This window comes from Leptodactylus fuscus, chromosome 5, assembly GCF_031893055.1.
Source record: "Leptodactylus fuscus isolate aLepFus1 chromosome 5, aLepFus1.hap2, whole genome shotgun sequence".
In the NCBI taxonomy this organism is placed as follows: Eukaryota; Metazoa; Chordata; class Amphibia; order Anura; family Leptodactylidae; genus Leptodactylus; species Leptodactylus fuscus.
This window is the reverse complement of record NC_134269.1, coordinates 206,370,706-206,397,888: the sequence shown is the minus strand read 5'-3', so window position 1 is coordinate 206,397,888 and position 27,183 is coordinate 206,370,706. Positions and strand designations below refer to the sequence as shown.

At 44.1% G+C, this 27,183-nt stretch overlaps 2 protein-coding genes across 2 annotated transcripts; one reads left to right on the top strand and one right to left on the bottom strand.

Moving 5' to 3' along the window:
• Window positions 1-781: 781 nt before the first annotated feature.
• Window positions 782-4,012, top strand: FGF23 (fibroblast growth factor 23). The gene is made up of 3 exons (XM_075276448.1): window positions 782-1,004; window positions 2,423-2,526; window positions 3,557-4,012. Exons 1-3 carry the CDS (start codon window positions 782-784, stop codon window positions 4,010-4,012), a joined length of 783 nt encoding a protein of 260 aa, XP_075132549.1.
• Window positions 4,013-11,426: 7,414 nt separating this feature from the next.
• On the bottom strand, window positions 11,427-25,871 carry TIGAR (TP53 induced glycolysis regulatory phosphatase). The gene is made up of 6 exons (XM_075275063.1): window positions 25,759-25,871; window positions 24,331-24,368; window positions 20,432-20,553; window positions 18,277-18,354; window positions 17,512-17,622; window positions 11,427-16,437 (listed from the first exon to the last, which is right to left on the bottom strand). Exons 1-6 carry the CDS (start codon window positions 25,788-25,790, stop codon window positions 15,988-15,990), a joined length of 831 nt encoding a protein of 276 aa, XP_075131164.1. The 5' UTR covers window positions 25,791-25,871; the 3' UTR covers window positions 11,427-15,987.
• Between the last annotated feature and the right edge of the window lie 1,312 nt (window positions 25,872-27,183).

The window sequence follows — 27,183 nt, the reverse complement described above, 5'->3', positions numbered from 1 at the left end:
TAGATAGATAGATAGATAGATAGATAGATAGATAGATTTTAATATATTTTGGTAACTAAACTTTTAACTTTATGTTCCTCTAATAAAACTTTTTGACATGAATTGTTTTAGATTTTGCATGTTTTGCATATTTTGCATATTTTTTCAAAGAAATATAATATTTACATATATTAGTACTAAAATCTACTCTCAAAAGATTTGTCCCATCCTCATTACTGAACGCAATTCATGATTTTATTTTTATGTCCCATTCATATGTTTTTTTCCTAAAAATGCTAAATTTGCAATGCCAATAAAATCATAAATTACAGTTAATTTTGAGGATGAAAAACGTTTTCGTATTTTTTTTTAAACTGATCTTCGTGCAGCTTTTCATTAAAAACGAGACAAAAATTCTGAAACCTTAAAATATTTTACATTCTAGGTGACCTAAATATCAATTACTTAATGTAAGATGTAGGGACTGATAGAAAGGGGGTAGATAAATAGATTGATAGATAATTTTTTTTCCCATAATTTTTTTTTTTTTTTGGCATAGCATTTTCCCAGGGTGCCCACGTGAATTCCCTTTCCTCAAGTATTTTATGTCTCAGGGCTCTCTTAAATTTCTGCTGTTACGACAGAAAGGATGTTCATAACAAGTTTTTCCTGTGTGATGTCACTATGCTCCTAGCCTTTATATATACTGCAAAAAAGTTCGGGAAGCATCGAAGCCTCAGAGTAGAGGACAGAAGAGAGATCAGATTTCACCAGCATCTATCCCAAGAAAAAAAAAAAAGTCATGTCCAGCATCAGGCAAGGCAATAGGTTAGCACTTTTAACTTTTTTCCTGACCAGTTTAAAGGTCAGTGTTGCATTTCCCAATTCGTCGCCAATAATAAATTCAGGATGGGGAAGTCCAGACCGACTGATGCACCTGTACACAGCCACCGAATGGAACAGCTTCCACCTGCAGATCAACCACGATGGCCACATCGATGGATCTCCCCACCAAACCATTTACAGTAAGTCTGACTATACAAATTTTACTGCAAATTTTTGAAAATTTTTATTAGAATTCTTTAAAATTGTACAATTTTTCTTTTTTTTAAAAATATTCTTATAGGACTCTTATGTATGTTCTTGCTTTCTGATATCAGTCAGGTCAATAAAATAAAAAAAATTGCAGCCCTCCAAAAATTTGTAGAAAAAAGTTATCGACTCATCAGATGTGATGTTTCAGTCCCTTCTATGCTCAACAAAAAAATCCCATTAATAAGACTGAAACGTCACACCTGATGGGGCAATAAAGAGGAATCATCTTTTTCTAAGAATTTTTGGAGGGCTGCAATTTTTTTCTTGGAGTTTTGCCCGGATTTTCCCATCCCTATAATTTTCACTATCCAGTGGTCTCCTGTACTGTCCTGCATCATGTATAAAAAATATGTTCTCTTCATATCCAGAGGATTATATGTTTTTTATGATGTTGGGGAACAAGTGTGGCATGTAAAAACGTATGGGACACCGGGGTATAACATAAGGTCTCTGGGCCCTAGTACAAAATCTGTAATAGATCTGCATTGTAGAAGGGACTTTGAGCTCCCTTAGGTACCAGGACTTAGGTCCACCTGCTTCCTCTACACCCCATTTAGTTCTGCCTCTCACATTAGATTAATGCTGGTGAAACCCCAAAATTTTGGAAGTATCAGCCAACCCTCAACTGTGTATGGGGTCTCTTAACTTTGTTGACAAAACAAGGATTAGACATGTTGGATTTCGGCATGCCTGATCCTTATATTCACAGGCACAATAAGACTCTACCAAAAGGGTCTGGCAACACCTTACTCCCTTCTACCCACTGAAAACACAAAAACATTTGGCTAAGCACACATGTATAAGGAATAGTCCATCGGGCCAGATCGAGACTTATATAGGTGTGGGGGAGACAACGTTGTAGTTAAGCTAAGTGTTTCTTAGACTTAAAATCAAGTATAGTGTAAAATAACAAAAAAAAATCAAAAAATGCAAAAACTGATATTACCAAAATGGTCCATGCGCATTAGCTACAGTATATGGTCCCAGATCCCTCCAACAACCTATTCTCTATAGAGCAGTTATAGCTTTGTGTTAGTTCTGGTGTCACCACCAACGTCATATACAAAAAGTTCCCTAAATTTTGTCAAGTTGTATAAGAAAAGAAATGGATGACAAAAGCGGACACGAAAAAATTTCTAATTTGGTAATGCAATATTTCTTTATGTGGTGCCATACAAATTTACAACTCTGTAGTCTACCTGGATTGATACCCAATATTTGAGAGGGAAATAAAAGCTTGACCCTCGGGCCACCAGTTGACTCTTTTTGTGTAGTGATGGGGATATACAGTGACGTTTTTACATTTTTATCCTATATTATATGTACATTTATGTTTTTTTCCCTATAGGCGCATTAATGATTAGATCAGAGTCCGCAGGCAAAGTCGTTATTACGGGAGTCAAAAGTGGGCGCTACCTGTGTATGGACAGATTCGGCAACGTCTTTGGATCAGTAAGTATTCGACCCAATGATGCTTACACATTTTATAACAATCTAGTGATCTTCCTGTATAATAAGTAGTACAAAGAATATAGGTTAGAATATAGAGTGATCTGATCAGTTACCTTCAGGAAATTATGTAATTTTTGGATCCTTGGTATGACGTGTCTTAGATGTCCCAAATTCACCTAGTCTTACAAATTGTGTCCAGCCACCTGATAGAAAACTTCTGCAACTCTTCACCATTTTTGTACATCTTAGGAAAAAAATAATGGAGGGACAAAAATATGTGAGCCCTTTAAGGGTTTTCAAAAGACTGAAATCATGTCCGTCAGAACATACAGGTCTAAGAACTTACCTCCAAGGAGATGTGAGCAATCCGGTGTGGCTTACCCTCCCTTAGATTAAAGGGTTGGGCATGTTGAAATCCAACAAACAAACAAAAAACAAAAAGAAAGCCCCATACACATTAGATATGCCAGTCAATAATATGCCATCCCTTGGTTCCCCTTTGATCCTGAGACTGAAGGGACCACAGTGGTCCTGTACTTGAATGTGGTTGTGCTGTAGTTCCCTGCATAAAGTTTGGTCAGGGGTGCCACAGTGAAGGGAAAACAAAGTAATGGGCCAACACTGAAGGGTGTACTAGAGGTCAGGCTCCCATGAACATGAATTGAGAATCAACTATGAGTGACCTCCTGTTTTTGGAATCAGTGGAAGATTGAAAAACCATGTACTTGCAGTATTATGTAATTCCCGGTCCTTTCATGGTCCTCTCTCCATAAAAACCAGTCCAGGACTTGCACCCATGTAAGGTCCAGCTGGCAGAACCTTAACTTTACTTGTAAGTTCTTGTAATTCTTATTCAAGAGGTGGCCACTCATAAGTAGTCATCTTTCCAAAAGATCAAGTGTTTGGACCAAAAGGAATTCTGAATTCCAACCAATGTGCCCTATGGGCTATCAAAAAGCCAATTATCTAAAAAGTTTTATCAATGCCCTGAAATTTTTTTGGGTTATTAACCTATGTCCATATTTCACAGCACTACTTTAACTACGACGACTGTGTCTTCAAGCACGAAACCCTTGAAAACCGCCATGATGTCTACCATTCTCCAAAGCACAACTACCTGCTAAGTCTAAGGAATCCAAAACATTTTTTCCGTCCAGGAATGGACTTGCCTCCTTATTCACAATTTTTGTCTATGGAAAACAAAATCCCAATCACCAGATTTATCACTCCCGAGCCCATTCGGCACACAAGAAGCGCAGAACTGTATCCAGATCCTCTTAATGTAAGTAGAAAGAAGCCCACCCTGAATTACCCCACACCCAAGGATGCTCAAGACGTTAAGCCTTCTGACCCTCAAGAGCCCCTAAGACCTAACAAAAATGAAAAGGAAGACCCCGAAGACCCAAGGCGCGTTATCATCACGAGGAAAGTAAATCCACGTGAATATTTTTATAAGCACACATCCCAACTCAGTGGCTACAACTGATAGAAAAGCTTCATGAGATCCTAGCGTAGGTACTATAGCTTTAGGGGAAAGTCATCCAAATCCTCATTAGATAAGATCATTTAGGATCCCAATTTTTTGTTTTTTACAATACCCTATGGTTGAGGTAGAGCACTTCCGATTTTTCATTGTAAAATCTATCCTTGAGTGGTTCTCTTCTCTGAAAGTGGTTGTCTCCTATTTGGGCAAATAGATGTCATAGAGGGGTCTCAATCTTTGGACCTCCCTCTATGTAGTATTACGGCTACCACGTAATACTACATTTCTGGCTCTTCATGGGTCACCTTACCAAAATCAGGGTCTTGGTAGCCATACGCTGGTCAAGAAGTCAATCCTGGTGATGACTCAATCCTCTGTAAAAGGGGTCTTCTGGGATCTTCTGGGATCTTCTAGATCAGCAACTGAAGATCAGCAGGGTCAAATAACTGGGACCCCAGTGGATAGGACCCCATGTGATGTCACCTTCTTCAGTCACATGGCCTGTGAATAGATTGACCTGCAATACCATGCACAATGTATAGCGTTGTACTTGGTAGGTAGCGAAGAAGCCTCAGCCCTCACCCAAAAACTTGACCAATGGCGATCCTTGGTTTCGGATCCCTGCTGATCTTCAACTCATGACCTATCCTAAGGATAGGTCATCAATTACCAAGACTGGCAAACCCCTTGAAGTAGAACATTGTGGACAACCAATATGGGAGATTATGGCGGCCATATTGATAGTCGGATGGCAATCTCAGGAATAGAATTTTTTGACCGCTTTACAGAAGAGATCGACTCAATGAATGATTAAATATTTATTTGGGTTATTAGAATTGTAGGATGAAAATTTTTTGGAATCCTCCAAAGTGGTAGGAGGGCGCTCTACCACATAAAAAGATAACAATGGCCAGTTGTGGCCATAGTAACATTTAATGGGGGTTTACTGGTCACCCATTGCCCATTTTCACATGGGACTGAGAAACTCTTTTTGGGGATGAATTCACTTTACTCTTTAACATTGCACTAGATTTTTTGGAGGCCTCGTGTATGATGGGAGGAGGAGTGGCCTTGTTACCAACCAATCAGAGCTAAGCTTTACATTTCTAAACTGCACTGGAAAAATGGAATATGGACACTGATTGGTTGCTACAAGCAACACGGCCATTTTTGCTCTGTTATATAACACATGAGGCACAATGGGGGAGATTTATTGATAGAATAACATCAGATTTCTGGTGTCAGAATTAAAAATTCTGGTTAGCCCCCACTAGAGGGAGCTCAGGAGCTAACTGTATACTATTTATCTATTGAACTGAATACAGTCAGCTCTAGAGCTCCCCTAGTGGACAGGGCAGACAGTCAGAATTTTATATATTTTTATTTTATTTATAAAATTTTATATCTATGCAGGAAGTTTTGAACGCTGTATTAGATAACACAGATGACATTGGGGGTGATACAGGATTAGGAAACATGGCTGCTTTCTTCTCATCATGTCCGTTGGTCACTGGCAATCCTACAGCTCAGTCCAAAGGGCATGATGTCACTTTCTGAGAAGAAGTCAGTGTGATGTTTTCTAATCTCGGATAATCCCTTTAAGCAGAACGGAAGGTTAGATCTAAATCCAACATGGTGGACATTATAAAAGGGTTGTTCAGGACTTCAAAAACATGGCTGCTTTCTTCTCAGGAAGTGACATCATGTCCGTTGGTCAGCTCAGTCCAAAGGGCATGATGTCACTTTCTGAGAAGAAGTCAGTAGTGATGTTTTCTAATCCCGAATAACCCCTTTAAGCAGAACGGAAGGATAGATGTAAATCCAACATGGCGGATATTCCTCTTAAAGGGTCTGTGCAGCCATGTTTCCGAAGTCGTGCACAGTCCCTTTAAGCCCTAAGTCTCCCCCTACTGTTCTTCGTCAATGACACAAGATGTATTTATTTAATATTTATCTATATTATTAGGACTGTAATAATAAGAATTTTGGTAAAAACTAAAAATATCAAATATTTAACCAAAAAACGACGTGATAAACCAAATCTTATCTAGATCCACTTTAGATCTCCTGCCATTATTATTTTTTTTTTTTACTTTTACCCGAATCAACTTTTTTTAAAAATTTTTTCGCTGTAATGAAATTTTTGCTTTTTGATTAATTTTTGCAAAATTGATTTAATTCATTCTCACCTAAATGAAACAATAAAAAAAAAAATCTAAAGTTCATGGCCGGCCTACGGCAGTCGTCTCCGCCTATGCCTCTCCAATTGCGAAAGTACAGCGCCCAGATTGGCTTCTCGGTTCTTGCTGGGTGTTGTAGTTCCCCAACGTCAGGAGAGACCTGGGTATGCTTACTGTCGTATGATTAAGCTAAGGGGTTAATGGCAGCTTCGGAAACCAAATGGTTAAACTGATGATAACATTTTGCACTATTATATACAATGTGTCTTATATAGAGTGTGTATTATATACCGCGTACTGCATTGCAATGTTTTTGTCATGACCAATTTTTGGGGTATTCTGGTACCCATGGGCCTTACAACAGCTATTATAGAGCACTCATTAGCTCTTCCGACACGTCTGTTTTAGTATGTTTTTGTATTTCGTGTGAAATAACAATTCTGGATCACTGCATTGTGCTATCCCTCAGTTGTTCCTCCTGGAAATGCATAACTCAATTGACCCACTGGGTTCTACCATTGCCCTTGTCAGCAGAGTTAGTCTCTACATAGTTTGACGAGGACATTGTCAGGCTATATAAGTTCCCCCGCTTGTCATGCATTTCCAGGAGGAATAGCAGAGGGACAGTATAACACAGACCTGCTCCAGAAAGACTTTAAAAGAATCCTCTGAACATCTGAAATGAGATAGGGGATCAGTGGCGATCCAGTGGATCATATTAATGGAGATCCAAGATCAGAGACCCCCTTTAATATCAAGAACAGGCTAGTCCCTTATACAAAAAGGGAGATGACTACATGGTCCTATATACAATATATTGACGAAGAGATGACCACGGTTCAGGACCGCTGTTCTTGAAATTGGAGGACATCTCAGCTACCTGACCCCTGTCATCATGGTCAGATGGTCAGAAAATACTTGCTTATGTTGTTTAAAGGGGATGTCCAAGATAAAAAAAAAAAAAACAAACCATGGCTGCTTTCTTCCAAAAACAGCACTAATCCTGTCCATGGCTTCTATGAAGTAAATGGGACTGAGCTGCAATACCACGCACAGCCTGTGGACAGCTGAGGCGCTGCTTCTAAAAGAAAGCAGACATTTTGTAATATTGGACATCCCCTTTAACATGGACTTTTCATTGATCTTTCTTGGCATGATGGTTTGTATGAAGATGCAATACATGATACCATCGTCCTTTGAAGGACACAGTGGAGATGGCCATGTTGTGGTTGAGTGAAGGACAGCGGACGCCAACATTTTAGGCTCTGAAGGATCCTATAGGATAGGGAAGGTAGACCTATGACACTCTTAATCCCGTATTTTTGGGGCCGCCACTATGGGGTCAATGAAGAGGAGGGTGCTAGCTAAAACTGGACCATACCCCTTCACTAAGGGAAGTGTGAGGCCTAGTCACCCTTGCTTCACTTTAAGGCCTGGAATTGTAAGGTAAAGGCCATTGTGCCCTCTTGTCTTGGGGTGGGATATAAGGGTAGGAACCAGGGCCAGGACAGTGGCGCCATTTTGGTTTGTGCAATAGGTCCCCCTAGGTCTCATCTATAATCTTCCCTATCGTACATGATCCTTCAGAGCCTAAAATGGCGCCTTCCGATGTTCTTCTATGGTCTCAGCCGTCCGTGGAAAGTACAAATAAGCTCTGACGGACTGGCGGCAATGTTTTTGTAGGGTTCATGTCCTATGGGTTAAGGTTGCCATATTTATTTATTTATTTGTAGTGTTGCGGACACCATCGTAGCTTTATTTATAGCTATTTATGACGCGTTCCACTAAAGCCAGGCTTTTCTTCTATGCAAATAAAAATCTTCATCACAAAATTTGTTATGTCATATTTATTTCTTCACGTTCACGCATGAGAAATTTAATTGTACCTGCGTATATAAGAGAATGAGCATCGGGGTAATATACAGACCCCAGGGCCCCCATCTGCCATGGGCCTGTTATAAGAGGAGGATACACCCCATGTACAAGGGGCTTGCCTCCTCATACCTCAGGTGCGCCCTCTGCTGGACCATGCACCTGTTCTCAATGTTCTCAAAGTAAGGTCACGAATTTTTGCGCAAAACCCAGTTTGCTCCAAAAAAGCAACTTTTTTATGCCATGTACAATTCATAACACTAGGGGGAATTTATTATTAAAATGGTGATATTTTTGCACATGCCTTGCCCCGGGGTGGGACAGGAGGGGTCATCAACCGAGCCCCATTCATCATCATTTACGCCACTTTTACGGTGACAACAGTAACCTGCACCAGCGACAGGTTGTTATAGATTGGGGCTGAGGTGCACCAAAATTCGGAGGATGCGCCTAATTAATCGGTTCCCCCTTTGTTTCTGAGTAGTGTCTTTATTGCCCACAGCAACCAATCAGAGATCAGCTTTCATTTTACCTGGGCAGTTTAAGAAATGGAAGCTGAGATCTGATTGGTTGCTATGGACAACACACAGAGTGACGATCAGTTGTAAACTATGAGGCCTACTGAGTCTTCAGGCCTCTGTGTATATACTGCCCTCCTGTGGAGTATGGTAGAATTACATTCTCAATCATACATACAGTGTATCATGTCATACATGTATCATACATAAAGGTCTTGGTTAATACAATGTGACGCTTAAGAGCACAGAAGTAGTCAGTAGTTACTCATACACTGTAACAAACCCTCAGCAGAATTAAGAGCACAAGGCTGCTGAAGTATATTAGAAAGCACCATGTGTTATACCATGGGTCGCAAACTGGGCTAGAAAAATGAGCCATATATAGAAAAATGGCCCCCACCAGTGTCCCCATAGAGTCAAATGACCCCAACCAGTGGCCTCATACAGTATAATGGTCCCCACCAGTGTCCCCATAGAGTAAAATTCCCCCAACCGGTGTCCCCATAGAGTAAAATGATCCCCACCAGTGACCCCATAGAGTCAAATGACCCTAACCAGTGGCCGCATACAGTAAAATGGCCCCCACCAGTGGCCCCTAGAGTAAAATGACCCCAACCAGTGGCCGCATACAGTAAAATGGCCCCCACCAGTGTCCTCATACAGTAAAATAGTCTGCACTACTGTCCCCATACAGTAAAATGACCCCCCCACTTGGCAGGGCCCCCACTGCTTGCCTCATACAGAGGTGATTATTTGTACAGTACCGACCGCCCCACTCCCCGGCCGTGCTTGTGCCCTGTTCCGCGTGCACTAACGTTGGTGACATGTCATGTGTGCCCGAGGAAGGGAAGACGGGAGGGTCTGGGGAGTGGAGAGGTAAGTCCTGCACCCACGCTGTCCACAGCTTGTAGGCCATAGGCCTAATGTATTTAGTCTGTAGCCTACAAGTAAGAAAGTGGTGGGGCAGGAAGCCTATGGCGTGCAGCTCTGCCAGTTCCAGAACCCGGTCGGGGTTCCTCTTTTTGCAATCTGGCTGCATTTTTAACAACCAGCTGCCTCTCACCCCCGGCCACAGATGTCAACATCAAGGCCGTATGTGTGAGACCTCTGTCTTGCACTTGATCCACCTAAGCCTGGACAACCCCTTTAAGTTTTGCAAATTTGCTCCTTTAAGAGGCTGTGGGTGCTCCCAGTAGCTGCTACATATAAAGTAACGTAACATTTTCCATTAGGCTTTCTTAGAAGTCAGCGATGTCATTTATTCCTGGCCTCTTTCTTTTTTTTTTTATTCAATTTTTATTTTATTCCCACCCATGTTGTCCCTCCTCATGTTTCCTGCCGTGTGCCATGTACACCGCGTGGCCTTAGAAGAGGAACCTGTCATATAATCCAGTTATGCCAAATATACTTCCTGTGAATATGTGCCAGGGACACGGATTTATTAATACCGCTCATATAATTATACAGGGCAGCCAGCCTTAAAGGGCAGCTAACCTGTCAGCCCAGGAGGCCATACCTATCCACCATGGGCGCCACCTACAGGCCCATAAGAGGCTTGTTCTGGGGTATCCGGATTTGGTGCGTCTTACTCCAGCACACTTCAGGTTAATGCTGGCTTAATGGCCACTCTCTTAATGGTAAAAGTCAGGGGGCAGAGACCCTCGCCTAAGGCAGGGGTGTAACAATGCATTGGAGGGGTCAGAGGCCCGTAACAGGACGGAGGTGGCTGGAGCCTTGTAGCGTCAGGGAAAGCCCGATACCCCGACCGCTGTCACCTTTGTAATGCAGAGCAGTGACGGCCCAACAAGGGTCCCCTACCTATCCACTGTTTCAGAAGGGACTCCAGCACTTTCGCGAGTGTTGTGACCTTGCCCAAAGTCTGTTTTATAGAGGTCACTCCATGTTACTATAGCCTCATCCTATAGAAGTGAACAGGATAGAATTATATTGCACGGTCATACAATGTAAATAGTAAAGGGGTCGTGACGCTTAGACAAGCTCCATAGTCCTTTCAAACAGCTGATCAGCAGCGGCCCTGGGTTTTAGACCCCCTACTGGTCTCTAATTGATGACCTATCTGAAGATAGATCATTGTCAAGGAAATGATATAGCCCTTTATAAGGGTTACCCACCTTTTAAAAACTGATGGCCTATTATTAAGACGGTTAGGACCCCTGCAGATCAGCTGTTTCCCAGTCACAGCTCTGTCTCATATGGTCTTGTATACAGTTGTATCTCTATGGGATATCACTGCAGCACCCATAGCCACCACTATCAAGAACACAACGTGGGGATGGGGTAGGGGGCACCGGTCCAAGTTTGCATTGTGGCCCACAGGATTTTATTATGGCACTGAGGTCAAGTATTCATATAGTGAATGATTTGGGTTCGAGAGACGAGATTGGGGCACCCACCAAACATCTTGTTCATTTATCCAGAAGGAGCTCCGGAGTGAGAAAAGGAAGAAGACCTAGAAAGCAACTAGAGAAGATAAGTGAAGTAGCCGCGCCTGTCAACCAATCAGATTCCAGCTCTCAATATCAAGCAGAACTAATACGAATAATGGAATAAATAAATAGAAATTAAATAAATAATTAAATAAATGAATAAAGTGTAATTAAATAAATTAATAAATAAAATAATGAAATTAAATAGTAACTAAATTCATAAAATGTAATGTAAATAATCAAATAAAATAATTAATAAATCAAATACATTGTAAATAAATTCATAAAATGTAATTACATAAATGTTATTAAATAAATAATCAAATAAAATGTTATTTTTTTTCCATTTTGGAAGAATTTCACTGCAAGGAGACTTCACGTTTTTTTTTTTTATATTTTTAATTCCAATAATTTAATGATGATACAAAATGACGGAAAACCATGCAATATAGTAACACCGAAATCTCGAGGAGAATTGTGGTGACAGTCAATGACAGCCCGATGTTCTACTCTATAGTATTTTCTGTATAGTCTGCGTACTGCCCGCGACCCCCGATACGGCGTAATACAATTCTACACTAGTCATCGGGGCGTAATAAATAAACAGACAAAATAAGTTTTCTATTCAACGTCTCCTTCCGAAAAGGTCACAACTACTAACTTCAAAACCGATATACTGCGAACCCAAGGAGCTGATCCGGTCACATGTACAGGACCCCGTCACCCCAGATCAGAATGACGTAGAAAAACACCAAACAGCATTTATCTATTATCTTAGTATTAGGGATAGTCCTAGTATTAGTCCATGATGTCCAGGAGCCCGAGAGAGGTGAGTATCAGTGCTTATTATATTACCGCACCTCCCCATGGCCTCCACTTATTACACTCTGGGGTCTAAAGTGGCCCCAAAATAAAATGAACTGTCGCTTCGGAGCAAACAAGTTCAGTCCCAAACTAAAACATTGCAAATATTCACGAAACCTATCCTGCTCCAAATCCCCTGCATAGACAGAGTTAGAGGATATCACGCAGACTACCCTCAATCACCACTAGAGGGAGCACAGACATTAAGCTCTATACAGTATGCAGTGGGCTCCCTCTAGTGGCAGCTGTAGAAAGCATGCTCTCTCTTAGCTGGAGGACCCCTTTAAAACAACCACTAGGTCAATTCTATGAAACCACAAGAATCATTTTGACACCAAGACACAAAAATTGAGGTATTGCAATCGTACCGTTACCCTATACGTCCATTATTGGTGATTGCTTGTGTAAACAGGCCTTGCTTTTTTTCTATATTTTGTGATGGTAGAAGAACAACCCCCACAACACGCAATCTTAATGGGGTATTCCAACAACTAAACTTTGGCATAGTCGCAGGATATGGTATGGAGGGGTCAGTGCTGAGCCCACCAATGGTATCAGAATGGAGCCCCCCTCGAAATGAAGTGCTTGGCGTCTTTGTATACACCAGTGATGGCGAACCTATGGCACGCGTGCCAGAGAGGGCACGCAGAGCCACCTCTGCTGGCACGCGTGCTGTCGCCCTGATCGCTCACTAACGGCGAATCCGATGCAGGATTCCCCGTTAGTGAGCGATCGCTGCCTTCAGCTGGTTGTGCAAATGCGCATCCAGCTGAAAGCTGTCAGTGTAGCTCAGTGTAGGCCACGCGTACTACGCGGCCTACACTGACTACAGAGTGTGACCTCTGAACAAGCGCGGGCGTGATGACGTAAGTCATCAGCGCGCGCAGTGAACAGAAGAGAGAACACCCGGCAGCTCTTCAGGTAACTATATTGTGTTTGTTTGCACTGTCAGGGGAGGGGGGCAACGGTAGACATTTCATGTTGTGTAGGAGGGGGCTACTGTAGACTTTCATGCTGTGTGGGTAGGGGGCTACTGTGGACCATTTTATGCTGTATGGGAGGGGGCTACTGTGGACCTTTCATGTTGTGTGGGAGGGGGCTACTGTAGACTTTCATGCTGTGCGGGTAGGGGGCTACTGTGGACCATTTTATGCTGCTACTGTGGATCTTTCATGCTCTGTGGGAGGGGGCTACTGTGGACCAGTTCATGTTGTGTGGGAGGGGGCTACTCTGGACCATTTCATGCTGTGTGGGAGGGGGCTACTGTGGACCATTTCATGTTGTGTGGGAGGGGGCTACTGTGGACCATTTCATGTTGTGTGGGAGGGGGCTACTGTGGACCATTTCATGTTGTGTAGGAGGGGGCTACTGTGGATCTTTCATGCTCTGTGGGAGGGGGCTACTGTGGACCATTTCATGTTGTGTGGGAGGGGGCTACTGTGGACCATTTCATGTTGTGTGGGAGGGGGCTATTGTGGACCATTTCATGTTGTGTGGGAGGGGGCTACTGTGGACCAGTTCATGTTGTGTGGGAGGGGGCTACTGTGGACCAGTTCATGTTGTGTGGGAGGGGGCTACTGTGGACCAGTTCATGCTGTGTGGGAGGGGGCTACTGTGGACCAGTTCATGCTGTGTGGGAGGGGGCTACTCTGGACCATTTCATGCTGTGTGGGAGGGGGCTACTGTGGACCATTTCATGTTGTGTGGGAGGGGGCTACTGTGGACCATTTCATGTTGTGTGGGAGGGGGCTACTGTGGACCATTTCATGTTGTGTAGGAGGGGGCTACTGTGGATCTTTCATGCTCTGTGGGAGGGGGCTACTGTGGACCATTTCATGTTGTGTGGGAGGGGGCTATTGTGGACCATTTCATGTTATGTGGGAGGGGGCTACTGTGGACCAGTTCATGTTGTGTGGGAGGGGGCTACTGTGGACCAGTTCATGTTGTGTGGGAGGGGGCTACTGTGGACCAGTTCATGTTGTGTGGGAGGGGGCTACTGTGGACCAGTTCATGCTGTGTGGGAGGGGGCTACTGTGGACCAGTTCATGCTGTGTGGGAGGGGGCTACTGTGGACCAGTTCATGCTGTGTGGGAGGGGGCTACTGTGGACCAGTTCATGCTGTGTGGGAGGGGGCTACTGTGGAGTATACAGGTATAATCCTGTGTGGGGGCCACTGTGGGCCAGATTGTACTGTGTGGGGGGCCACTGAGGGGCAGATTGTACTGTGTGGGGGGGCCACTGAGGGGCAGATTGTACTGTGTGGGGTCCCCTCACTATGTATATCACACAGTATTTGTTTTATAGCAGACGTGAAATTAGTACAGGATGTAATAACATTGCACGGTAACTATAAAACAGATCCTGTGCGATGTAAATAGTGAAAATTAATTGTTTAAAAGTACAGAATGCAGAGACCTTTACCTTTCAGTACAAGATCTGTAAAGCCCCAGTCACATGACTGTAATTTGTGGGTCCGCAATTGTGGACCCACAGAGTTTTAAGGTTAAATTGCCGTGTTGGCACTCCGTGATAATTTATTTGGTTTTGGGTTGCAGTTTAGGCACTCGGTCTCAAAAAGGTTCGAAATCACTGGTATACACTATACCTGGCATTTGTGTAATACCCTATGTATAGTTAATAAATCAGCTGCTGGAATATCTCCTTAAAGGGTTCTGAAGGAGGAAAAAAATACCTCTTATTTCCATTTTAAGACTGAAGATACAGGACAACAAACCTTAAAGGGGTTGTCCATAAATGCGTGATCAGTAGGGATTGACAGTCGTACCCAGCATGGATCAGCTGTTTGTGGTCTGAGTCTGTATAGTATACAGTGCATAGAGCTGGAAGCAGATGGCTCTGTACACTGTATAGTGGCCAAATGACGTTACTGCAGCTGAGCTCCCCATACATGTCAATGGAGACTGAGCTGCTGTGATGGTGGCCGGCCACTATACAGCGTATGGAGCCATTTGCATCAGGCCCTGTGCACTGTATAGTACGGGATAGGACTCTGCGCAGGGCCCCCTCCCCAGCCTTTCCTAAGATTAAACTAAAAAACCTCTGGACAACCCCTTTAACCAATCACAACATAATATTGCACCTTGCCCTTTGATTTGCCACAAATAGGGTAAAAACAGCCCTTAAAAAATTATTTACAGTCCCCCCCCCACCCACTACCGATTATTAAATGATAGACAAGGCGATCAATAACGACTGAATGTGGTTGTCTTAGGAAAGCATAGCTTATTTGTTCCAAAAACAGCACCACACGTGCTCATGGACAGAGTCTGGTACTGCAGCTTAGCTCCAGTGAACTGAATGGGGGATGAGCTGCAATATCAGACACGACCTGTGAACAGATGGGGCGCTGTTTATGAAAGCAGCCATGTTTTTTTCTAATACTGGACAACCTTGATGCAGGACGTCATGGGATCAATGTAATGGCTGCGAAAAAGCGCCAGCTTCGCGAGGAGGATGGACGGAGCCCTTATACGGTATAGTTTAGCTTAACTATTAAGAAAGTGTGGGTGCATGGCCCGGTAGAGGGTGCACCATGTCATAAATGGGGCTCATTCTCCACCTCTGCAGGGGACATAAAGACTGGCGTTGAAAACCTGCCCCTATATCTTCAACGGGATGATAAGTCGCCAATGATAGCTACATGACAGTAGCACCTCTCTACTCTAGCACCCCCGCAGGAGGAATGAGGCATGACAGAGTGTCTTTTAAAATCCATCGACCGTGCACATAATGCAAGGACGCAATGAGTCCTCCAAAGAAAGAGACACTCTTTGTGGCCCCTCACCGCCCTACAAAGCGCCCCCCCATTCATTTTCTAGTAGAATATCTGAAAGTTTTCTAAATTTGTAAGATCTGAAGCCATTAGTTATGCCCAGAATGGAAATTAATCTTACTGTCCATTTACATAATACACACCTCAGATGCTTCTGAACCTCATAATACACACCTCAGCTGCTGCAGAACCTCCTAATACACGCTACAGTGAGGAAATACATACGGAGGATATCCATCTGATCGGGGACTACAACTCCCAGCATGCTCCCAGCAGCCAGGCACGCTGATCTAGTCCGCAAATGTCATACAACATAATGGCTGGTGTCCGCATTGAGGTCCTCTAGGTGATCGTGGCGATTGATGCAGATGCAACGAATGGCGGGATTATTGATTTCCCCGGGTTTCAGGCTGATGATAAAATGGCTGATGCCCGTGTTCGGGCTGACGGACAGTTCTCGCGACTTCTTCAGTTCAGGAGGAAACGTGAAGTGAAGATCTTCTACAAAGTACTTGATCCAGTTCCTCATGTAAGCGCCGTGGCTGACCAGCAGGATATTGGCGTCCAGGGTGAGGTCACTCTTGTCTTGGTAACCGGCTTGGTTTTCGTTGCTGTGGTTTATAAACAGGGAGAGGTCGACGGCGGTCACGCGCTCACGTCCTACCGCACCGGGGGTCGCCTGGTCTTTGGCACTTGTTTCATCTATTACCATCTGGCACAGAAACTCGAAGAAGTCCTTGGCACGAGCTCGGACCTAAAAATATTTAAGAAAAAAATAAACAACCTGTGAATGGATCTGAGTTGCACCAATACCTCATCCCCTATTACACACCTCAGCTGCTGCAGAACCTCATAATACACCTCAGCTGCTGCAGAACATCATAATACACACCTCAGCTGCTGCAGAACATCATAATACACCTCAGCTGCTACAGAACCTCATAATACACAACTCAGCTGCTACAGAACATCATATTACACCTCAGATGCTGCAGAACCTCATAATACACACCTCAGATGCTTCTGAACCTCATAATACACACCTCAGCTGCTGCAGAACCTCCTAATACATACCTCAGCTGCTACAGAACATCATATTACACCTCAGATGCTGCAGAACCTCATAATACACACCTCAGCTGCTGCTGAACCTCATAATACACACCTCAGCTGCTGCAGAACCTCATAATACACACCTCAGCTGCTGCAGAACATCATATTACACCTCAGCAGTAGCAGAACCTCATAATATACACCTCAGCTGCTTCAGAACATCATACACACCTCAGCTGCTGCTGAACCTCATAATACACATCTCAGCTGCTGCAGAACATCATAATACACACCTCAGCTGCTGCAGAACCTCATAATACACATCTCAGCTGCTGCAGAACATCATAATACACACCTCAGCTGCTGCAGAACATCATAATACACACCTCAGCTGCTGCAGAACATCATAATACAACCCTTAGCTGCTGCTGAACCTCATAATACACACCCCAGCTGCTGCAGAACCTCATAATACACCTCAGCTGCTTCAGAACATCATACACACCTCAGCTGCTGCTGAACCTCATAATACACATCTCAGCTGCTGCAGAACCTCATAATACACACCTCAGCTGCTGCAGAACCTCATCATATACACCTCAGCTGCTGCAGAACATCATACAGAATAATGAGCCTACTACTATATATTATTAATATCTTTGTGTATTACATGTGGCCTCAGACTTTTATATGGTCATGAAGATCTTCGCTGCCTTCTGCTGTTCTTATAATAAGCAGTAGGGGGGCACTATCATATACATATTATTACATATACCTGATCCAGGGTTTCTCCTCCAGGGGGGGTGTATGATGGACACTGTTCTCCAGATTTCTTTGCCATGGTCTTCAGCTCGCTGAGAGGTTGCCCCTCCGCAATGCCGTATTTCTACAACATAACATTTTATCATAGTTGTGAGTTACTGTGATCAAAACCAATGGTGGACGCAGCAAAATTCTATTACAGGGGTTTCTAGGCTTCGTGTCAATGTTGATATTGATGATCAATCTTCCAGATTTGATAAGTGGGGGTCCGACACCATCCCCTCTACAGCATCCGATACTTATCAGTGCAGGGTATGGGGGGTTTGGACCCCACCGATCCCATACTGATGGTCTATCCTGAGGATGGGTCTTTCGTATAAAAACCGCCCTTTTAATCAGACACCCATGAGAATCAGTCAGTTCAGATTATTAATTAGAATATGTTATATAATTATTATTATATTCTGGATTATATTCTCGATGGACGGAAAAAAAAATCTATGGAAAAAAAATTAAAAATCTGCTGCTAGAATTCTCAACAAGTGAACAGCATCTCCCTCTAGTGACCAAACTATGTCACTGCGGACGAGATCAGTATCCTATCCTTATGTTTTTGGAAGGAAAATTGGACAACCCCGAAGGGAAAACGCAATGCAGAGCAATACAGATATTTCTCCAGGAAGGATTCAGACCCAGGGTCCTAGTGCTACAAGGCACCAGTGCCAACCACTCAGACACCATGCTGCCGAGCACCACCAGCTTATGCCATGGCACTTACCCTCTCGCGTAGCCTGGCATCATAGCTTATCTTGATCTCCTCACTTGGCTTGTTGTTTTTCATGATGGTACAAGCAGTCTAAAGGGGATTACAAGAATTACTTACATTTTCCATATCAGCTGAATTGTACATTTAATACTGATGACCTATCCATAGGAGCCATCAGTGTCACATCGGTCGAGGTCTGACACCCGAACCGATCAGCTGAGGCAGCCGCTGCAAGCTATATATTAATTATACGGCCAGAAGCACCACCTGTACAGTGCACAGAGCTCCATACACTGTATACAGCTTCCTATCTGTACTCTGTAGCAGTGGTGACTGGAACTGCAGCCCCACACCCATTCACTTGAAAAGGAGCAGGGTGGCTTCTGGCCGTATACCTAATACACAGTGGCTGCATCAGCCAGGGGTGATATGCTGGTTCTGGTGACACTAACCTATCTATCTGCAGGACTGGGGTGATATGCTGGTTCTGGTGACACTAACCTATCTATCTGCAAGGCTTGGGTGATATGCTGGTTCTGGTGACAGTAACCTATCTATCTGCAGGACTGGGGTGATATGCTGGTACTGGTGACACTAACCTATCTATCTGCAGGACTGGGGTGATATGCTGGTTCTGGTGACACTAACCTATCTATCTGCAGGGCTGGGGTGATATACTGGTTCTGGTGACACTAACCTATCTATCTGCAGGGCTGGGGTGATATGCTGGTTCTGGTGACAGTAACTTATCTATCTGCAGGGCTGGGGTGATATGCTGGTTCTGGTGACACTAACCTATCTATCTGCAGGGCTGGGGTGATATACTGGTTCTGGTGACACTAACCTATCTATCTGCAGGGCTGGGGTGATATGCTGGTTCTGGTGACAGTAACCTATCTATCTGCAGGGCTGGGGTGATATGCTGGTACTGGTGACACTAACCTATCTATCTGCAGGACTGGGGTGATATGCTGGTTCTGGTGACACTAACCTATCTATCTGCAGGGCTGGGGTGATATACTGGTTCTGGTGACACTAACCTATCTATCTGCAGGGCTGGGGTGATATGCTGGTTCTGGTGACAGTAACCTATCTATCTGCAGGGCTGGGGTGATATGCTGGTACTGGTGACACTAACCTATCTATCTGCAGGACTGGGGTGATATGCTGGTTCTGGTGACACTAACCTATCTATCTGCAAGGCAGGGGTGATATGCTGGTACTGGTGACACTAACCTATCTATCTGCAGGACTGGGGTGATATGCTGGTTCTGGTGACACTAACCTATCTATCTGCAGGACTGGGGTGATATGCTGGTTCTGGTGACACTAACCTATCTATCTGCAGGGCTGGGGTGATATGCTGGGTCTGGTGACAGTAACTTATCTATCTGCAGGGCTGGGGTGATATGCTGGTTCTGGTGACACTAACCTATCTATCTGCAGGGCTGGGGTGATATACTGGTTCTGGTGACACTAACCTATCTATCTGCAGGGCTGGGGTGATATGCTGGTTCTGGTGACAGTAACTTATCTATCTGCAGGGCTGGGGTGATATGCTGGTTCTGGTGACACTAACCTATCTATCTGCAGGGCTGGGGTGATATGCTGGTTCTGGTGACACTAACCTATCTATCTGCAGGGCTGGGGTGATATGCTGGTTCTGGTGATACTAACCTATCTATCTGCAGGGCTGGGGTGATATGCTGGTTCTGGTGACAGTAACCTATCTATCTGCAGAGCTGGGGTGATATGCTGGTTCTGGTGACACTAACCTATCTATCTGCAGGGCTGGGGTGATATGCTGGTTCTGGTGACACTAACCTATCTATCTGCAGGGCTGGGGTGATATACTGGCTCTGGTGACACTAACCTATCTATCTGCAGGGCTAGGATGACAGGGTTCCGGTGACTGACCACTTTTAATTTCGGCTTCCACTTTGGGAGGAGCTTTCTACTGTGGTCATTTTCGCCCCCTGCTATGTGTAACATGTCGTGGAAGAGAAACGAGCACATTTCCGTCCCAAATTGCTAGAAAATCCTCCAGTAAAGTGAATAGACTATCCTCACACCAACACTAACTACTACAATACTGCCCCCTATAGACAGGAATATGGATCTGAACAGGTAGCAGAATTTTCATCATGCACATCACAGTTGCACGTACCTGTTTTGCACGGATCAGGTCACTGGAGAATACATGAGTGAACCGGACATCGCTCAGGAATCTGCCGGCAGCCTCCGCCTGCATGAACCCTATTTCGGAGAGAGGTTCATCGACGCCCTGCCCTGTGGGAAAAATGAGACGGTAAGTTATACATATACGGTAAATTCAGCCTGCTACACCCATTTAACCCCTCTCCTCTGCAGCCTGTTTTCTTCTTCCTTTTTTTTTTGCAGGATGAGTTATATTTTTTAATGCCATCATTTAACCCTCCACGTGCTGATAAAAAAACATAAAAACAGCCTAAAAGTGCAACGAGGGGCGGGGATAAGCTATCATCTATTGTCAGCAGTGGTTGTAATAATGGGTCAGTGGTGTTATCTATAGCAGTGTTATCTTCTATTGTAACCTTTGTCTGTGACATAAATGAGGTGACTGCTGCAAAGAAAACCCTTTACACTATTGGCAAGTGTCTGTCTATGGTTAGGCTTAGTGGCCAGAGTTAAAAATTGCAGAATTTAGTACTTTTTTTAAAAAAAATAAAAATAATATACCGCAAATATAGACACTGAAAATAAATAAATTTTTTTTTTTTTTTTAAAAAAAGTCATCCAAAACTCTTAAAAAGGATGTTTAAAGTTTAACATCCATTTTATTTATTCATGTTTTGCTATTGTGTCGGGGGTTGAACATTTTTGTAATACACTTTGCTAATGGGAACTTTACAGCCTGTTTTCTATTAAAAGGAAGTTTTATAGGTTAACAAAGTTAGATAGGTTAATAAAGTAAATTATAAAAATATACAAAATAGCAAATAAAACCCAGACAAGTCAGTCCCGCCCCTGGTGCACTTGCAGACTGATCTCTATTTCAGTAAGAGGAGACATTTAGGACCTCTAAATGTGCCACAAACCCTTTCAGTGTGCAAAAGGGTTATGCTGATGACACCCAATTATACACATCTTCCTATCATTTCCTGGGAACTCGAAAGCTAAGAGATGTTGAAATTTAACAGCCAATGACTGATCGCCAGTGTATTCGGATACAAGACGTATATGCTTACAGCCTGCCTTTTTCTTATCTTTCTTGCATTCCTGTATAAAAACTGTAACTTCCTCAATAAACCTCAGTTCTGTGTGAATAGGCATCACGCTCATTGCATGGACTGAGATTGAAACTGCATCAATGTCAGTGCTTATCTTTGTCAGCGCGCACATGCATGATTAATTTGGAGCAGGTGACTGACCGCTGTAAGTGACCCGTATTCTGACGGGGGTTCTCCCTCAACAACATCACCCCTGCACTCATACAGAACACCAGTAACTGTCTCTCTGCTGTCTCTAATATCATGTCTTTGCTCTATCTGAAACTAAATCTCTCTAAGACTGAACTACTACTGTTTCCACCATCTAACAGATCTGTCCCTGATATATCCATTCCAGTCTCAGGCCTTACTATAACTCCTAGGCAGCAGGCCCGCTGCCTCGGGGTCATGTTTGACACAGACCTTTCCTTCACCCCTCATGTTGAATCACTTGCACGTTCATGCCACCTCCACCTATAAAACATCTCCTGAATACGTCCTTTCCTCACCAGAGATACACTAAAGACACTTATTGTCTCTCTGATTCATTCTCGCCTTGACTACTGTAACTCCTTACTAATCGGTCTTCCCCTCACTAAACTCTCCCCTCTACAATCTATTCTGAATGCAGCGGCCAGGCTCATCTATCAGGCTAGACGCTACAGCGATGCCTCCGGTCTGTGCCGGTCACTACACTGGCTGCCTATTCATTATAGAATACAATATAAAGTTATCCCCCTCATCCACAAGGCTCTCCATAATGCAGCACCTCCCTACATTTCCTCCCTCATCTCTGTCTACCGCCCAACCCGTGCTCTCCGCTCACTCAATGACCTAACACTTACATCCTCTATTATCAGAACCTCCCCCGCTCGTATACAAGACTTCTCCCGAGCTGCACCACTTCTCTGGAATGCTCTACCCCGGACAATCAGATTAACTCCCAATTTCTACAGCTTCAAGCGCAAATTAAAGACACATCTTTTCAGACCGGCCGATCACAATTCCTAATGTAAACCCTTCCTTACCATCATTAGAATCCCCCAAATCTAACCCTCCTCTGTTCCAGCACACTACCCCACATGATATGATGCCATTTCAGGCTAACTATATGTCCAAGCTCCATCCACATGTTAAAGGACACGACTGGTGATGGCTCATAAAGTTTTATGTTTGTGTAATGACAGTCACCTGTATTACAAAATTGTCTGACCCCCTGCATAAGCAATGCCACCCCTGCTACCTCTTGTGTCACCCCCTCTACCTCATAGATTGTAAGCTCTTGCGAGCAGGGCCCTCAGTCCCATTGTGCGAAATTACTTTCTTTGTAATGTATCTTTCTGTCTGTACTTGAACCCTACAAATTGTACAGCGCTGCGCAATATGTTGGCGCTATATAAATAAAATTTATTATTATTATTACTAGTAATGTACCTTTAACGCGGGGGAAATGTGCAGCAGTATTTGTCACAATCTTGTAGGTTCACTGACAGCCAAGTGCAATGACACTTATGTATCAGAAGGCACAAATCCTGGCGCCGAACACGTCTGACCTTTCTATGTGCCAGCTCTGATGGATCAGACCGTGTGCGGCAGCAATAACCTTCCACCGACTCTGAAGAGTCGAACTAGAATATTAGTAACAGGTATAATAATAGATAAAAAGTAGATGATGCTACTATATAGCGACATGTAATAGAGCTATGTATACCCCTTAAAGGGAGCCTGTCAGGTACAAAACCAATAATAGCGCCATGTAGAGGTCTTAAACAGGAGTAGAAACATAACCGTGTGGCCACAGACCAATGCATAGTTAATCATCTTTTCAAGGATATACAAATTAGATTGCAAGTGCACTGGAGGCGGGGCCTGATTTGACAGATTTGCCTATAGACAGATGGTACAAAGGTAGAGGCTGAAAACGTCAATCACAACTAAAGAGTTGACATTGGACAGTGATGCCAGAAGGGAGCCAGAGAACTTAAGGCAGTCTGCAGAAAGTGTAGAAAGTTAGGCCCCGCCTCCAATGCACTTGCAGGATGATTTGAATATCCATAAAATGATTGATAAAGATTGTTCACATGGCGGAAAATGAAGAGGAATTCCGCACACTGTGGTCAGATGAATGGGCCTAATGAGCAGGGAGTCCAAGCCGTGGACTCCATGACTGAATCAACCGTGGCAAGATTGAGTCAGGGCTCGTTCACATCTGCGCCCGGTCTCCGTTTAGCAGGTTTCCGTTTCCTGCCCAAAATTGGACAGGAGACGGAAGCCTGCAGTACTCTTTCATTCCCATTCATTTGAATGGGTTTGAAAAGTGTCCGGCCGTGAGCGCAGGAGAGCGTTTTATGCTGTCTGCGGCGAAACCATTTTTTTTTTTTAACCGGACACAGAGTCAGACATGCAGGACTTTGTGTCCGGTTTAAAAAAAAAACTGGTTTCGCCGCGGACAGCATAAAACGCTCACCGCCGCTCATGGGAGAAGAAAATTTTGGGGATATTTTATTTTCCTGTTTCGGAACTATTAACTTGTTATTTTTTTACATCAACAATGTAATGACAATGTCTGACGTCAGGGATCGCTGAGTCCTGTAATTGGGTCTTGATTGGCCACGTGGCGTTGTTGCTGTATGACCCATGTGATTGGGCCTCAGCGGTTCCTGACGTCAGTCACAAGTGCCGAAGACAACAGGGATTCGCGTCGGAGCCCAGGAGAGGTGAGTATTTCTGTATTAGTGAACAACTGATAATGCTACTGTGTTATATACAAATCAACATGGTGGGGTAAATAACCTAATTTCGACAGGTTACTTCTTACCTTGTAGTAATTTTTCTTTGTTGTATCGCGTCTCCCCACTGAAAAGAAACAAGGAGGGAAACTTTTAGGAAAACCGAATTAATACTGCCAGGCTGTCAACTCAGCGAATCCTGACTGTGAGTTTGGTTGTCAGTGATCCACTGCCTAACAACCATTGTCTTAAAGGGATTGTCCAGGCAAAAACAGACAACCCCTTTAACTTTTAAATCATTGAAAAAAATGTAAATAATACAAACTCACCTGTCCCTGATGTTCACGTGACCGGTGAGGCCAATCAGCGGCCTCAGGAAGAGAACACGTGATGTCACAGGTAGCGACAGTGATTGGCCTCATTGGTCACGTGGAACTCCGGAAGACACCCATGAGGAACCGCTGGAGCAGAAGAAGCGGACAGGTGCGCATGCATTTTTTTTAGAATTTTCAATGCCCTTAATGATTGTTGTTAAAGAGTAGAGATGAGCGAGTACTGTTGGGATCAGCCGATCCGAACAGCACGCTCGCATAGAAATGAATGGACGTGGCCGGCACGCGGGGGGTTAAGCGGCCGGCCGCCGTCAAAGCGGAAGTACCAGGTGCATCCATTCATTTCTATGGAGCGTGCTGTTCGGCTGATCCAAACAGTACTCGCTCATCTCTATTAAAGGGGTATTCCGGTAACAAGAAGTTACCCCTTATCCATAGGGGGTAACTTGGTGATCAGTGAGGGTCTGGCCATTGGGAACTCCACTGATCATGAGAATGGGGGTGTTTTGTACCCGTAGTCATTTCAATGGGGACCCTCTGACCCCGGCTGTTCCCATTGAAACGATTAGCTTGGTAGTGCACATGTCCGACCGACAAACAGAAGGTACATGTAAATGAATGAGCCTTGTCTGCAAGAAGGACAGTAATAGGACCAGTCCTGAATTTTGCAAAACAGACTCGTGGCCGCCCCACATATACCGGTGAAAAACATGGCCACTTGCACAGGTCTTTGTGCTAACCATTACATCAACGGGTAACAATGGACACAGAGGTATGGTCGTGTGCACAAAGCCTTAGCCTGCTGTTCTGTCCACCATGATTTACACTGCAGTCGATCAGATCATTTGCAAGCAAGGAATGGAAGGCGGAGAAGTGGGCACTTCCTGGGGTTACAGGTAATTGCTGCGGGCATGTGACATGTCACCCGGGGATGTGCGATGACATAGCCCTATATAGCGGTATTATGTGACATCACCAGGGTGGTATACCCCTTTAAGTCACAGCCTGCCCCTACAAGTGCCAACCATACATTATATAGATTGCAATAGCCATATAGATCAGTGCCCCCCCATGCTGAGCCCCTATGACGCCCCCTATCAGCCATGCCCAGCTCTGCAGCCCCTCTCCCTATGACCTTCCCCAGTCCTGTGGGCCAGCAAAGCGTTAAACCAAAGGGCCACTTACTGTCTGACGATGGTCAATGCGAACCTGGCCATGTCTGGAGGTCGGTGGCCGCCTGACACACACACAGCTCCGCATTGCAGGGCGACCCCGGCTCGCAGACACTGGGAGCGCTGATTTCCAGGGCGCAGCCAATCACCGCGCCGCTCACAACGGGCGTGGATGAGACGCGAATTCTGATTGGCTGGCGCACACAACGTGGACTTTGATTGGCATCGGCGCGCCTCCTGGTGGGGGCTGAGGAGATGTGTCTGAGGTAAGAGGAGAAGTGACATCTGCAGATATAGACTGAGGAGGAGGATGAGGAGGGGGACACTTATGTCACACAACGGTCTATGGATGCGCCATATTTACCTCACACTGCATGAAATATCACTTATCTTATCACTACAGTAAGTGTATGCCGCCTATTCACTTCAGAATAGTATACACCCCCTCCCCCACATCAAAAAACGCCTGAGAAATAAGTGTTTTCAGTCAGAATTTTTCATTTTAGGAAAATTTCATACGTTATTAGGTGTCGAGGAATATGGTGAGGAAAAAATCCGCTTCAGGAATTAGGAAATATTTTTTGACATGAGGCGTTTTGGGTTTTTCCGCCTCCCATTGACTCCTGTTGGGGTTTTTTCAGGCGAAATCCGCCTGAAAAAAAGGTCACAGAAAAAAAAAAAAACACTAGCGGATTACGTAGTACCCTATTGTGAGCCACTATTTTGGTCAGGATTTTTGGTCAGGGTTTTGAGGCCGTATCCACCTCAAACCCTGACAGAAAAGACGGCTCCCATAGAAATCAATGGGAGCTGCTCAGGAGCTTTTTCCAGGAGCGGTTTCTTCCAACTCCTGGAAAAAAGAAGCGAGGTGCTCATTCTTCAGGACATTTCACCTCATGATTTGGCCTGAAGAAACTCCCACCTCCGGACTAGGCCTATTCAGTGCGCGGCCGGGTGCTGGTGCTGTGCAATGGCTTTCAGTCACAGCGACCCGTCTTTTGGACCGGAACCTGAGGCGGCCTCTGATTCAGGTTCCGATCCAAAAAAACTCTGAACTTAGCCAATGGACCGTAAGAACGGAGACCTGAGCACAGATGTGAACATGGCGTATGGCGTGCCCCTTTGTGAGACAGGGCGAAAACTATCTATCTATCTATCTATCTATCTCTTTCTGTATCTATCTATCTATCTATCATCTATCTACCTATCTATCTATTTCTGTATCTATCTATCTATCTATCTATCTATCTATCTATCTATCATCTATCTCCTACCTATCTTTCTATCTATTTCTGTCTCTATCTATCTATCTATCTATCTATCTATCTATCTATCTATCTATCTATCTATCTCTTTCTCTATCTATCTATCTATCTATCTATCTATTTCTGTATCTATCTATCTATTTCTCTATCTATCTATCTATCTATCTATCTAT